This window comes from Aspergillus pseudodeflectus, assembly GCF_044049435.1.
Source record: "Aspergillus pseudodeflectus strain CBS 756.74 chromosome Unknown BJX68scaffold_10, whole genome shotgun sequence".
NCBI classification, from domain to species: Eukaryota; Fungi; Ascomycota; class Eurotiomycetes; order Eurotiales; family Aspergillaceae; genus Aspergillus; species Aspergillus pseudodeflectus.
In genome coordinates this window covers 634,676-647,941 of record NW_027263786.1, presented here as the reverse complement: position 1 = coordinate 647,941, position 13,266 = coordinate 634,676, and the positions used below count along the sequence as shown (strand labels likewise).

At 51.7% G+C, this 13,266-nt stretch overlaps 4 protein-coding genes and 1 non-coding gene across 5 annotated transcripts; 2 read left to right on the top strand and 3 right to left on the bottom strand.

The window, feature by feature from the left end:
• Nucleotides 1-150: 150 nt before the first annotated feature.
• On the bottom strand, nucleotides 151-2,137 carry BJX68DRAFT_274186 (ferric reductase family protein; the record flags this gene model as incomplete). The annotated part of the gene is made up of 3 exons (XM_071047602.1): nucleotides 1,721-2,137; nucleotides 1,545-1,665; nucleotides 151-1,483 (listed from the first exon to the last, which is right to left on the bottom strand). Exons 1-3 carry the CDS (start codon nucleotides 2,076-2,078, stop codon nucleotides 151-153), a joined length of 1,812 nt encoding a protein of 603 aa, XP_070901892.1. The 5' UTR covers nucleotides 2,079-2,137.
• Nucleotides 2,138-2,735: 598 nt separating this feature from the next.
• Nucleotides 2,736-3,413, top strand: BJX68DRAFT_264377 (copper transporter family protein; the record flags this gene model as incomplete). The annotated part of the gene is made up of 2 exons (XM_071044947.1): nucleotides 2,736-3,211; nucleotides 3,296-3,413. 2 exons carry the CDS (start codon nucleotides 2,736-2,738, stop codon nucleotides 3,411-3,413), a joined length of 594 nt encoding a protein of 197 aa, XP_070901891.1.
• A 640-nt stretch (nucleotides 3,414-4,053) lies between these two features.
• BJX68DRAFT_264376 (uncharacterized protein) lies at nucleotides 4,054-5,148 on the bottom strand (the record flags this gene model as incomplete). The annotated part of the gene is made up of 1 exon (XM_071044946.1): nucleotides 4,054-5,148. The coding sequence occupies one exon, from the start codon at nucleotides 5,146-5,148 to the stop codon at nucleotides 4,054-4,056; it is 1,095 nt and encodes a 364-aa protein (XP_070901890.1).
• A 3,348-nt stretch (nucleotides 5,149-8,496) lies between these two features.
• Nucleotides 8,497-8,568, bottom strand: BJX68DRAFT_t48. The gene has a single exon. It is a non-coding gene; the product is annotated as a tRNA-Arg (tRNA).
• Nucleotides 8,569-9,366: 798 nt separating this feature from the next.
• BJX68DRAFT_231810 (nuclear transport factor 2 family protein) lies at nucleotides 9,367-10,134 on the top strand. The gene has a single exon (XM_071039393.1). The coding sequence runs from the start codon at nucleotides 9,438-9,440 to the stop codon at nucleotides 9,825-9,827; it is 390 nt and encodes a 129-aa protein (XP_070901889.1). The 5' UTR covers nucleotides 9,367-9,437; the 3' UTR covers nucleotides 9,828-10,134.
• Nucleotides 10,135-13,266: the final 3,132 nt, after the last annotated feature.

Genomic DNA, 13,266 nt, shown 5'->3' with positions numbered 1-13,266 from the left:
AGCTATATAGAATCCATTCAGAATCTACTTGACTACCTAAACCTAGACTTGGGGTATCACCACGCATGCAACTAATACCTAAGAATCGTAAGTAACAATCGCAAACCACAAAAAGAAGGGCAAAGCAAGGAACAGGCTAAAGGGAAAAACTCACGAAAAACTCTCCTGATGAAGAAAAACATCCTTGACCGCCGTCTTCCCACCGATAATCCTCGTCTGCGCTTCCGCCGCCGCACTCGCGACGTCATGACTCATGGACGATGGCCCGCAGACCACGATCCCGACTGAGGATGCACCGGCCTCTCCGACGACCGATGCAATCTTCGTCGGGAGGTTCGGTCGGCCGTGTGCGAATGATGTGCTGAATAGTTCTGATGCTATGGGATCCTCGACGGACGAGTTGATTTCCTTTGATGGCTGGTCTGTTGCGGATAGCGCAAGGTCGTTCTTTGCTTCGACGGTCGGTGATGCTGATGTTTCGCGCGAGCCGGTCTGGTGGATCGAGACGGCGATCCGGACGGTCTTGTCGACATTGGGATATTTCGCTTCGATCTCTTTCAACGCCTCAAGGTACCACGTCCGCAACTCCGGATCCTGCGACGAGACGATCACCTCCATACCCACACCAGCTGCCACGTCTTGCGTCAGAGACAGCCCCTGCATAAACTCCTCAATCATCGAGAGTGTAAATCCAGCACCCGCACCACCGCCGACAACAACACTCCGCTCGAAAGAGCTCATCGAGCGATGCGCAGGGAGTCCACCATACGGCCCATCCAGAAGGACAGGAACACTGATACCAGGCTGCTTCTCCGCCATTTTCAGCAGGCGCGCTGTCAACCCTCCACGCGGCCGAACGTAGAAAACAAGGGTATTCCTCGCTCCCTCTTCAGAAACAGAACAGATGGTAAACGGGTGCGTGGAGAGGGCATGCATGCCGCCCGTCAGGAACCGGAGGTAAATATGCTGGCCCGCGCGCCACTCCATGTCCGTCTCGATGGCAATCTTGAGTGTGTGGTCCGTTTCCTTGAAGAGCGCAGCGCGATGGCCGATCCCGTGCTCAAAGTACGTCTTGCAAAATGCATACCCCCAGCAAAGCGCGTAGAGAACGCCCGTGGCGATAAAGTAATCCCAACTCGACATGCGAAAGTCGCAGTGGATGAAGAAGAAGATGAAGAAGATGATTGCGGCGAGGTAATGCCCCGCCTTGAAGAATTCGTAGTACCGATCGCGGATCCAGGGGATGGATAGCAGTGTTAACCACGTTTGCGCGAGGAGCGCAATGACACCCGTCACCCAGACTCCGCCGGTCTTGAATTCGCTGACGATGTCACCCTTCCAGATGTGGAAGACGATAAAGGGGAACGTGTGCACGAGGGCCAGGACGTACATGGCCCAGCCGACCCAGGCGTGCCAGATGTTGAGCTTTTCCGAGGAGACGGAGGTTAGGGTTGTTATTGGGGAGGACTTTGCGCCGAGGGCGCTGTCACAACATGTCAGTTTCCAGGATATCGTGGGCAGATCAGGATTGGGCTGGTGCGTACAAGAGGAAGGGCATGCATGCGAGAGCCAGGAAGCCGGCGCGCGTTGCAATGGGCGGCGAGTTGCCAAAGCTGATTTCGCGCGTGTTGGGCCAGTAGTATGGGCGAGGGCCCAAGGTCATTGCTGTCCAAGTCAGACAACTTTGTAGCTGTACCACCTAGATTATCAGCGAGCATACCTAGAAAGAACACAACCCCTGCACCAGCAAGCAGTAACCCGCCAAGGGACTGCGTGTTCCATCCCGCAACTCTCCAACTTCTATACGACAAGAAGCGAAAGAGCGCGGTGATTCGCGCCCAGCCTGTTGTTCGTTTGAGCCGCCTAGGAGTGTACACTGCGGCTCCGTGCCCGAGAGTAAACAGTGCAATGGCGACGAGGAAGAATGCAACCGTCGGCAGAGCGTAGCGATGGTCCGCCTCGTACCAAAAGACCCAGTATCGCGATTTGTAGGCACATTGCTCGGGGGTCATGGTGCACTCGCCCGGGTCGCGGGAAGAGTGCAGCATGACCGGTTGGTCGAGCCATGGGAGGGACATTGCGGTCGTCTGCTGTCGAAATGGATTGATTTCGAATAGACAGATAAACGAGTAAATACAGAGGCAAGTGTCGAGTCACTCAAACCAGAAAGGATCAGACGCGTGAAATAAATAAAACCTAGCTGGCGGGCAAGTCGACATCGCATCTATTGATAATAACCCCCTCACTCTCATCCCCGAAACTCAACTCCATTACTCAACCCGACACGTTCTCAGCAGTGAGCACAAACTCAGAAACCCGCTTGCGGCCTGGATCCTGATCCTTTTACTTTCCAACCCAATGATAATCTGACTTACTCCATGGAGTAGATGCTTACTTGCGGATCGGCCCACCGCCAGTGCGAGCATTTGAGCACATTTCTTACCCGAGCGAATCACACCCCCGTAAACAATCCACCTTTACCCCCACAGATATTGGCGAGGCTTGTTCTGAGTTCACTGTGCTGCCGCCCGTGCCGGCTGGTTTCGTCAATGGCATATATCTATTCTTCTTGATGGTGTCTTTCGGGTTCTGCCTGTCGGGAAAAGAAAAGATTCTTTGTCCGTTGGTTTCGTCGTTCAGCGTTGCAATTCATCTTCCATCTCCATTCCACGCGCCCCCCTCCAAAAATGAACATGGATTCTATGGACATGGACATGTCATCAACCTCAACAACAATGTCAATGGCGACAGCCACAACAACCGGCATGGACAGCATGGCCTCCTCTACAGACCCGTCCTCCATGTCCGATATGGACATGTCGTCAATGTCCATGTCCACCATGTCAATGACATTCTTCACCTCGACCAAAACCCTCCTCTTCTCAAACGCTTTCAGCCCGACGACAGAAGGCCAGTACGCGGGGACGTGTATCTTCCTCATTGCCCTCGCACTCATTCTGCGGTTTCTGATCGCGCTCCGGCCGGTTCTTGAGCGGAGGGTTTGGAATGATGGGCCGCGGGGGAGGGGATTTGGGCATGGCGCGGGTGATTCGAGTGTGGTTGTTGAGGAGGCGGTTTCCGAGAAGCCAGGGGGGAGAAGTAAGGTTACGGTCGCGCAGGACATCCGCAGTCGCTGGTCGAACTGGAAGGTGAATTGTGCGGGGGGGAGGGCGACGTATGAGGTTGTTGTTGCGGGGGTTGCGTATCTATTGTATGTGTCTCCTTGACTCTCTCTCTTCCGCTCTCTCCGCTTCTCGACAGAACGGCAAGTGTTGAAGATACTAACCGGTGATAGGATGCTGGCGGTCATGACAATGAACGTGGGCTACTTCCTCTCTGTCCTCGGTGGAATCTGGCTGGGGACATTTATTCTCGGCGCTGTGGCTGCGGATACGCACTGGTCGCATAGCTGAGGGCTGCAGCGAACTATTCCAAGGTATTGATTAGTCGGAGACGTGTATATATGGCACCTAATATCGATGCACATGCGTCACTCTTGATACCAAACCATATAATTTCGGATGCTTTCAAGCTGTCGTTATAGGATGTGTCGGGCGGGGTGTTGCTTCGCTCGCTCGCTTAGCATCGACAAAGTATACAACCTTAGGAAGGCGCGACCGACCTCCTCATGGAGGCATGCTCCTTTCTATTCCATAATTGGAAGCCACGCTCAACGAGGCCGGTCGTGCCTTCCTCCTGTAGCTTGATTCTTCATCCCCCAGGGAAGGAGCAACCCACAGCTCGGGAGCCACTGGTCGTTCCTTCCTATTATGTCTACACCCGACTGGGTCGCACCTACCTTGCATGACCAACCGCTGTATACAGTCTCCTTGGCGACGATATCAAAGGCAATCTGCAGAGGAAGCGAGTACCTAGTATATGCCGGCGCGCGACGAGAGATACGGATCCACGGTGAACCTCAGCCAGCCACACAACATGCTGGCCGAAAAGTCTCAAACTTGAAGATGAAGCGAAACTATCTATATGTACATTATCCATCCCGCTAATATATCATCAGAGCATATAAACATGAAATCCACCAACACTCCCATACTACGGCGGAAGCTCATACACCTCCCCCCTCCCCCTCTCCCTCGGCCCCTCCCCAGACAACTCCGCCCTCTCCTCCGCAGACAACTCAGCCGTGGCATATTCGCGAACCGGCAGTTCCGATTTATTCACATCAAGTTTGCTGACATCCTTAACTCCAAACGCACCCTCCAGCTCCGCCGTCTCAACATTCGACTCGACGCCCCTCTTCCCGTTTGCCTTCCGCCTCCGCATCCAAAACCATATCGCCCCGAGAATGAGTAAGAGACCGACAATCCCACCTACAACCGGCCCCGCGATCCACGCCTTGGATGACCCCGAGTCCGGATCCGGCTCATCAGTCGGCTGCGCAGGCCCCGTGTATGCGATAATCCACCCGTAGTCTGTCGTGACGTACGTCTCCGTCGGGAGGAGATCGATCCCAGCCGTGATTGTTATCGTCTCATACGAGATTCCCGCCTGGCTAACCTCGCTCGTAGCAGATATCGCCGTCGCCGCTGCGTCCTCAGAGGTTTGCCTCGTGTAACTCGTCGTGCAATCGATCTGGACTAGTGGTGTGATGTCGCAGCCGACGATCTCCGCGCCGTCCGACGCCGTCGCGTAGACGGCCGTGTAGTCGAATGTTGACGTCCCCGTTGTGATTGTTATGGGCTCTGCGAGGCCGCCGCAGGGCGATGTTACGCCTGGGAGGCAGTCGAGGACGATGATTGTTTCGCCGGCTGAGACGGCCGATACGCTCCCGCCGAGGTCGCTGAGCACGGCTTGGTTGGGGAACATGGCGGCGATCATGGGGATTTCGGTGGTTCTGGGGTTGTTGGTGGAACTGGAAGTGGAGGTGGAGGTGGAGGTGGAACTTGTGTCAGTGTTCGTGTCTGTCGTGGTGGTTTCTGTCGTGGTAGGCGGCCCTTGGGTATCGGTATCCGTTATGGTGATGGTAGTGGTAGTGGTACCCGTCGACGGAACATCATCGGTCGTCGTTGACGTCGGATCCACCGGCTGTGGAATCCCAATTGTATCGGTGCCGGAAACTGTGAGCGGTGCTGGTAGGGGATTATCTGTCGTGGAATCGACTTGTTGGGTTTCCTCTGGAGAATCCATCTTCGCGTGTTCTCGCTGTCAAGCGCGCAGTATTCTTTTCTGCAGAAATCGAAAGCAAGAAAGGAGAAACCGAAATCGCCAGGGGAGCGGCAAGGGGCCGCGGGGGCCATTTTGTATCATGGGGAGGCGCAGCGGTTTGATAGGTGAATGGTGATGGGCGACAGACTAGGGCAGAGGCGCAATGCATTCGCAATTTGGCCGGCCTTGGCGACTGCTCTTGTTGCATCCATCGGCGCAGGGCCCGACCCCAGGCTAAATTTCCCAAACAGAGATAGTGGTAGGGGTCCGTCCCTTGGCCTAGCTTGCTTGGGCTAGATGAACCGTCCTGCCACTGCCAAGCTGCCTTTCAACACTGGGGGTGGAACCGTGGTTTGTCGCAATCATTCAGTGACCATGAGAGCTTCCAGCTCGCGGCAGGGCTTGACATGCGTACATTTGATATCGTCGCCTTTCACAACAAAAAATTTGGAGACTACTCCGCAGTACGGACATTCAATCTCGCGCCATGCAGATAATTGATGGCATATCAGAAAAGACCCCGGCCCTAGCTCCTTGGCCTGATGTGGCGACGACCAATCCGATATCGTCCATTGTTGCGAAGTGCTCAAACCTGGAACGAAACAGGGTCTGGCCCGCAGCTCTAAGCGCCGTGCATGTTTGTCCAACAGAATCAGCGCTCGCGTTGGCAAAAGTTGGTCCTGAAGAAGAAATTTTGATCCCTCAGGGTCTTGATCTGAGTTACGCATCCATATTTAGTCCAAAATGCTCGTGGATGGTCTAAGCCACTACCAAGCTCCAAAGGTCTGTAGCTTAGCGGCCCCCAAAAATGGGAGGATGAAGAAGCTGAAGGGTGCGAATTGCGATCCCGGATAACGGCATGGTCTATTCTTGAACCATAACTCTGCTATGCAGTTGGATGAAGATGATCAGCAACGAGGAGATCAGTTCCAGAGAGCCCAGCCCCGGAGGCAACCGCTCTTCGCCAAAAAAGGAAGGCGCGGGGTAGCACGTGATCTCGCGCCAGTCGCGCCATTGTTCGCCCAGATGCACTTTTCCATCCAGGACTGAGCTTCAAGTTGTTTCCATCTGTCTAACGCGGACTGATGAGCCTGCCTTTCGTTTCGTATCAGGAACGATCGACAAGCTCCTTTCCCAAGTTGGACTATGCTGTGGCGATCAAGTATTACACTCGGTCAATTCCATATCTACTGAGAATTGCAACCTCATTGTAAACGCCAGGATGGATTGCGACGATTCCGCACTCTTCGCCAAGATGGGCGGGACTGGTCCCCCAATTCCCAAGATCAAGTCAGTCAAAGAGGTCCGCGAGCAACAGGCCACTGCCGACTCAGACACCATATTCCGCACCTGCAAAACCCTCCACGAGATTGTCAAGCGCCACGAACCAACCATCCAGAAGCGCTGGACAAAGAGAACCCGCTAATAAGGGCTAAGGATCTTGTTGGCTGCGTGGCCGAGTATGCCCTCCGTCCATCGTCCAAACATTAATACCTATTACAAGGAGCCAGGGGCCTGTCACTATGCAGCAACCAAGTACAGGGGCATTACATGTGGTCGCATATCAACCAGGAGCTCCTCTAAGATACCACAACATTGTTGTTGCTGCTGAATGCGCGCGGTCGCTATCCTTCTTCAGCCTTTGCTGCCGCCGATATTGATGCCATGCGCTTCGGAATCAACAGCAAGGCTATCGTCCCCATCTTTCTCAAGGGCATGTCCTCATGCTAAACGGCTTTACGAAGAACACCTGGGAGTATGGTAGTCTCGCGTCATGGGACAATGATCCAGACGCTTTTGACTGGTGTTTTACGCAGAAGCAATTCATGCCTGGGGAGAGGCTGCTCGTCCTCGAAGCACAAAGAAAGATCCTCGCTTTTCCTGAAAAAATGTTGTTGGCTAATCCTTCTCGATATCTCGGAAGACACGATTTTTAATGATTCGTTTCCGATCCAGCCAGAGCCTCAGCTCAAGCGTGAAAGCGAGATAACCGGCTTCGACTCGCTCGCTGTGATGGCAGTAGAAGCACCATATCGTGTTCCCGCGAAGCTTAATCTTGATCGCATTTATTCACTTCTTCGTGCCAAGGCATCTGCGGCCGAGGATCATCTTTGCTCTTTGCGCGAGAACCTGGTTACTTTGCTTCCACCCTTCACGACGTGAGAGCATCGCCTGGAGATGATCAAGGGTTGGAATGGCAGTACCCACCCAGAGTGAGTCCCGGTGGGCGATATACTCTCACGGCCCGTCTTCTTCGCACCACTGTCCCCGAGGCGTACCTCGATCTAGAGAGCTACACTGAACTCGCCATCCAGGCCAAGTCATTAGCAGCGTTTCAGAAGAGATACGCGCGAGTCGTCTCGCCTTTGAAAGAATTTCCGAAGGACTATGCAGCACCCTCCTCGGATTTCGTCACTATCTCAATCAAGCAAGGCGTGGCCCACCGGCAAGGCTACAGCGCTAGCCACTAACGAGTAACTAACCTTTTCTGTTAACGCCCGCGCCCTTGAAGTTTTTCGTACACTCTTCTTCAACCCCGCCGCGACATCTACACCGGCCGAGATCCCTGGAACGACTTCTTGCACGCCCTGGCGTCCATCGGCTTCGAGTCAATCAAGCCATACGGCTCCGCGTGGCAGTTCCTGCCGAAGAATCTAGATGTCGAGAGGAACATCCTCTTCTATGAACCTCATCCACGGGGAAAGCTGCCGTATACAGTTGCGAGACGGTATGGTCGAAGGCTCAGTAGGGCGTATAGATGGCTTGGTGAGATGTTTGTTCTAAGTGAAACATAGAACTCCCAAGCCTGCGATACGCTATTGTTTCGGATCATCCTGTCGGCTCGACTTGTGCTGTTTGACTCGTGCGCAAGGTACGTAAATAGATAAGCACATACCGGAACTAACCCAGCGGTGTGTGCAAGGACATGCATACAATATACTTGTGGGTGTAGAAACAGGCCATCATACCTAGCGTGGGCAGAGTTATATTACGCTATGTATTCATATCTATAGATGCCTCTATAGAAAATAGATCCCGGACACGTCCATTACCATATATATACTATTGTAAATGTACCAAAAGATTCTCCACCTACTAATCAAGCCCCTGCTACCTCCACTATGTCTAAATACTATATATGATGTATAATAGTGTATAGTCAGTTTATGGCGATTCGCGAATACCATACGGAGTAGACATGGATGTGGATCCACAAGGCCCCGGCTGGCCCCACTACACCAAAAAAAATTTCACCACAACCAACTTGGAACCCATAAAGCCCATCAACCACTGGTGACGCAATGCAGAACAAAAAATCACAAAAATTAATGACCTACGCAGGGATCGAACCTGCAATCTCTTGATTCGTAGTCAAGCGCCTTGCCATTGGGCCAGCAGGCCTTGTTGTGAAAAAATTGTTTGAGCTACAGTATAAGACTGCACGTAACGACTTTCGGGGTTTCAATGGTGCGTAACTCCGTACTCCGAATTGCGCCTGCGGCCACGGGTGTAAGCGGCAAGGTCGGTTCGGCATCGGATGTCGGTCGGTCTTCACTCGCAGCGGTTGCCTAGCAATGACCAATAGCGTCTCCTTCCTTAACTATCCTTTGTATCCTGATGTCTTGGTCATTGCCAGGCAACCACTGCGAGTGAAGACCAACCAACACCCGACGCCGATCCGACCTCGCCGCTTAGACCAAGAGACCGGCTGGAGCAATGGACAGAGATCGAAAGGCCCAGGCTCTGAGACAAAAGATGGTTGTTATAAGGCCAAGGCTAATGACGCGCCATGTTAAAAGAGTGAAGAGGTAGTTAGGGAAAGCCTTTGTGCATCAGCTGCAAGAGATTAAATATTGAATTTTTTTATATATATATAGTAGGACGGATGAAAAATGTTTCCTTTGCAAAAACCAAGCCATGTAAGTGGCAAATCCTGAGCTTCATACAACCCCAACACCTACTTCCAGTCAGCTATGTTACCGCGGTGAGTTTAGAAATGCTTTGGCTCTCTCCATAGGAGGCCTTTTGGCTGATGATAAATCAAATATCATCCGCAGTGATGCAAACTTGCCAAGAGTTTCATGAATGCTAGGTGGGTTCATAGTGGAGCTACGGATATCATGTCAGTGGGGCGTTGATTGAAAACGTACGGTATAAAGTATCCCAGCTCTCTGCCTTTGGTCAGCTTAGCTTCCTGCAACTATAAGCATTCCTCCAAAACCATTCCTCCAAAACCATTCCAAAGCCATAACAATCCATCCTAACTTACTATGGCCCTAACGCAACCTCAAAAAAGAGCCATAGAACTCGCCCACGGCAACCTCTTTAACGTCTTTGGCAACTACGACGCTGTTTCACGTCGCGAAGCAATTATATCAATGTACCACGAAGATGGCATCGTCTATGAGCCCCACGGCGTGACCATCAAGGGACACGACGCCATCGACAAACACATCCAGGGTTTGCTTGAGAAGAACGCTGGCTGGGAGTTCAAGACCGTTGGGCCGGTGAAGCAGGTGCAGAATCTCGTATTTATCGCATGGACGTTCGGGCCGAAGGGGACGGTGGCTCTGGAGGGCACGGATCATATCATTGTCGAGGATGGGAAGATCAAGGTTGTTTATGCAGTGCTTGGGGATCAGGCTGATATAAAGTCGTAGATGTCGGCATCCATGGTCCCCTGATCCTGATGCCCGACTTCTAAGGCGTCTAACCCTCTTTTATCAGTTTGCAGTAGGCGGTTTGAGTCAGGTCCTGTTTTGTATACTTGACCGCCCCTCGATTGTTCAATTTAATCCTCTACTTGATAGGGTAATGGATACGGTCCAGAGATTGTTTATCACATGCACTTCCATCTGTACGTTCAACCACAGGATTAAAACTCGACTGGTGGGATAGATGTTAATGCCCATGAGTGCTATTACTTAAAGGGCTTTGAGTTACCACGGTAGAAGATAAATGGACGCCATAAGGGTTTGCTTGCCACCAAAGACCACTACTAGCCACTGAACCATTGTGCACACTTTTAGTTGCACTCTCCGATGCATGTCCATGCACGGCGTGGACTGGATGGTTCTAACAAGCCACCAAAGCGAATCTTGGCTTTTACTGGCAGATCCTGACCAGTAATGTGATAAATAAGAGTAAAGTGGTCTTACTATTGATGAGATTTGAGTACTTCAGAGTTCACTCCTGTGACGTGCTCTTTTTGTCCGACCGCGTCGAGTGGAGCAACACAGAAGCCCAGACATGAGGTGTTGGAGTAGAACTGTTGAAGGAGGCCAGGTCTCCATGAAAGCCCTATTAGGTGAAGTTCCTCACATATGCCAAGTACGATGCCACAACACTGAGCCGAATCATGCGTTGGAATCTAGTTCTCCACACAGACCAATTAAAAAGCAGGCCCACGAGTTCCAGTCCTTGGCATGTTTGCCGACGGGGACGAGTCGTAAGCCCGCGCAGATGCGTGGTTGGAGCGACTGGCTTTGTCCGAGTTGGATTACCAACCGAGATTGAGGGGAGGCACCAACGATAGAAGGGCACATATGTGGAAAATCCATACTACGGCGATAGCTAGTACAATTGAACATCGTCTGTGCTCGAGCTATTACCAAAGGCTTCACTGAGTAGCCACAAATGACGAGTAAACTGTCTCGTGGGATCGCATTTGTGACAGGGGGCGCCAGCGGCCTCGGGCTTGCATCTGCCATAAGTTTTGCAAAAAATGGAGGATGTGGTGTGATAGTTTTCGATATCTTGTCCAGGCATATTGTGGAGAAAGTGAAGAATGAGAGCGAATCGTACGGCGCAGAGATATGAACCTGATGGTACAGATTGAGGGTCGACCTCCAGTCTGACTATAACAGTGCTTGACTTTCCAGGCAGATGTGACAGACGACCACGCTGTCCAGGCGGCGATTGGCCTAACGGCGTCTACCTTTGGCAGAATTGATTACGCCGCGTGAGTTTGGAGAACCCAAGTTCAAGAGCAACCGCATTTGGCATTTCCGTAGGAACTTCGCGGGAGTATCAGGGCCGTCCTCGCCAATTACTGAGTGCTCTGTTGATGATTATAAGCGGCTTTTGGAAATCAATGCAGTTGGCACATTTCTCTGCTCTAAGCATTAACTTATTCAGATGAGAACGCAGGACCTAGTGAAGGGGTATGTTTATCATGTTATATGGCCCCGAATGAACGACGTTCTGACAGCCCTCTAGTCCTTTGAGCGGCATATCTCAGCGCGGCGCAATCGTCAACTGCGCCTCAATAAACTCGCTTGTATCAAAAGCGGGATCGGCGGGGTACACAGCATCGAAGCACGGGGTCGTTGGGCTCCGTAAAACTGTAAGTGTGCGAGCTCTTCTTCATCGAAACCAACGTACTAAGAATAGTCTTCGGGCGTAAGGCTTCTCTCGAAGCTAGAGAGTGGAATATCAGAGTTAACACGCTATCTCCTGGGTTTGTTTACACGCCAATGATTGCATCTGCATTCGGCCAAATCGAGGGCCTAAAGGAGGAATGGGAACGATTCTAATCCAAGCAAGGTCGCCAGGCAGCGCTATTAGAGGGTGCAGCGGTCGCAGTCGGTGTAGGCTGAGCAAGCTGACGCAGGAATTTGCTTAGTTTGTATGGAACTTGGAGAAAGTGAAGCTTCAAGAGGGACTGGTAGGCTGAAAGGGTGACGGCGTACAGTCTAGAGTGTGGATGGAGGATGTTTGGAATGTGATCGAGGGCATGGCGGCTGCGGTTGTGAGTGTTGCGAGGAGGGTTAGGAGGGGGATGAGGCGGAGGCTATACATTTCAAGACCCAGTCGGGAAGATACCCTGATACAGGTGAGATACTGTCAGCAGACCGAAGCGAAGAGGTAGGTTGGAAGCATGAGAGAGCCGGTTAGTGAGAAGGACTTGGGGTGGATCAGGGCTATTTATGTCTCTGGCCAACACGCGTGGAGCAAAAACGAGGGGCGTTATACGCTTCATTGCTTATTTTCCCGCAGCTGAGATACTGAACTTATTCTCTTTCAAGCGTCGAATCTCAGCTGGCCATGGACCGGAATCACCGGGGGTGCTGGAGATATCCAATCAGACCGCCAGAGTAAGCAGCCATAATAGGAGCTCATGCATGTCACGAGCATTATCATGCATCTGATGTGCATCGAAGGAAGATGGTTGCTTGGCATTGACACTATGGTTGGCTGGAAGGCTCGCGAATTCTAGTTTGCTAGTGTCAGGGATAAGCTATATAAGGTGCGATCTGGGCAGGTCAGGCCGTAGGGTCTGATCATAGTGACCTTTTGGCCGAGAGGAAGGTAGCTAGCCAGAGGGCTATCCTTGACACGCTTTCCTTGCTAGAAATCATAGTTACAGCCCTATACTTCTAGATTTTCTTTTATATTAGCTTATACTAGACTCTCCTTGAGTCGGCTATTTTCTTTTGGATGTGACAATTGTTTTGATTAGTTAATGATTTCGGCCATTTATTGCTAGTGCTTGTGAGTACAAGCAGGATTTATGGAGTGTAGGCAAGAAGGTCCAAGTAATCTGACATAAAGCTTGACACATTTTCACTCTCTGTTGCCATTTTTATCCATCACTTGTAGAAGTTAAGTGACACGTGCATCTTAATTAGGCGCCTGTCACTTGATGAATCAAGCATTAGGAAATCCATCTGACACCTAGCTTATTATTATACATCCTAGAGCGAATTTGAAGGCGCATGTTGAATTTTATTCAGGCGTTTCTTGCACCGCAGCCTTGGCTAGACAAAAGGTTTTGACTAGACCCCTGATGGATGAGAGCGCACCTTCGTAGTACGGAAAAGGAACAGCAGCCCGCCAGGCAATGGTCGCTCTTTCCCCGTAATTGAGATCCAGTCTGAGGAAGGTCCGACCCCTTCAGGCATAGCCTTTAAAGCGACGTTGTTGCTTGAGGGCGCAGGTGGCGGCGGAGGCCACTGCACTTTATGGGAAACCAATCAGAAGAGAAACCAGAGAAGCCAAGGTCCAATCTTGCCAAAAGATCGTCGATCGTCACGATTAAGATGTTCGGGCCGGTCCAGCCAGAATACCCAGCAAATCATATCACTTATGAAGATGATA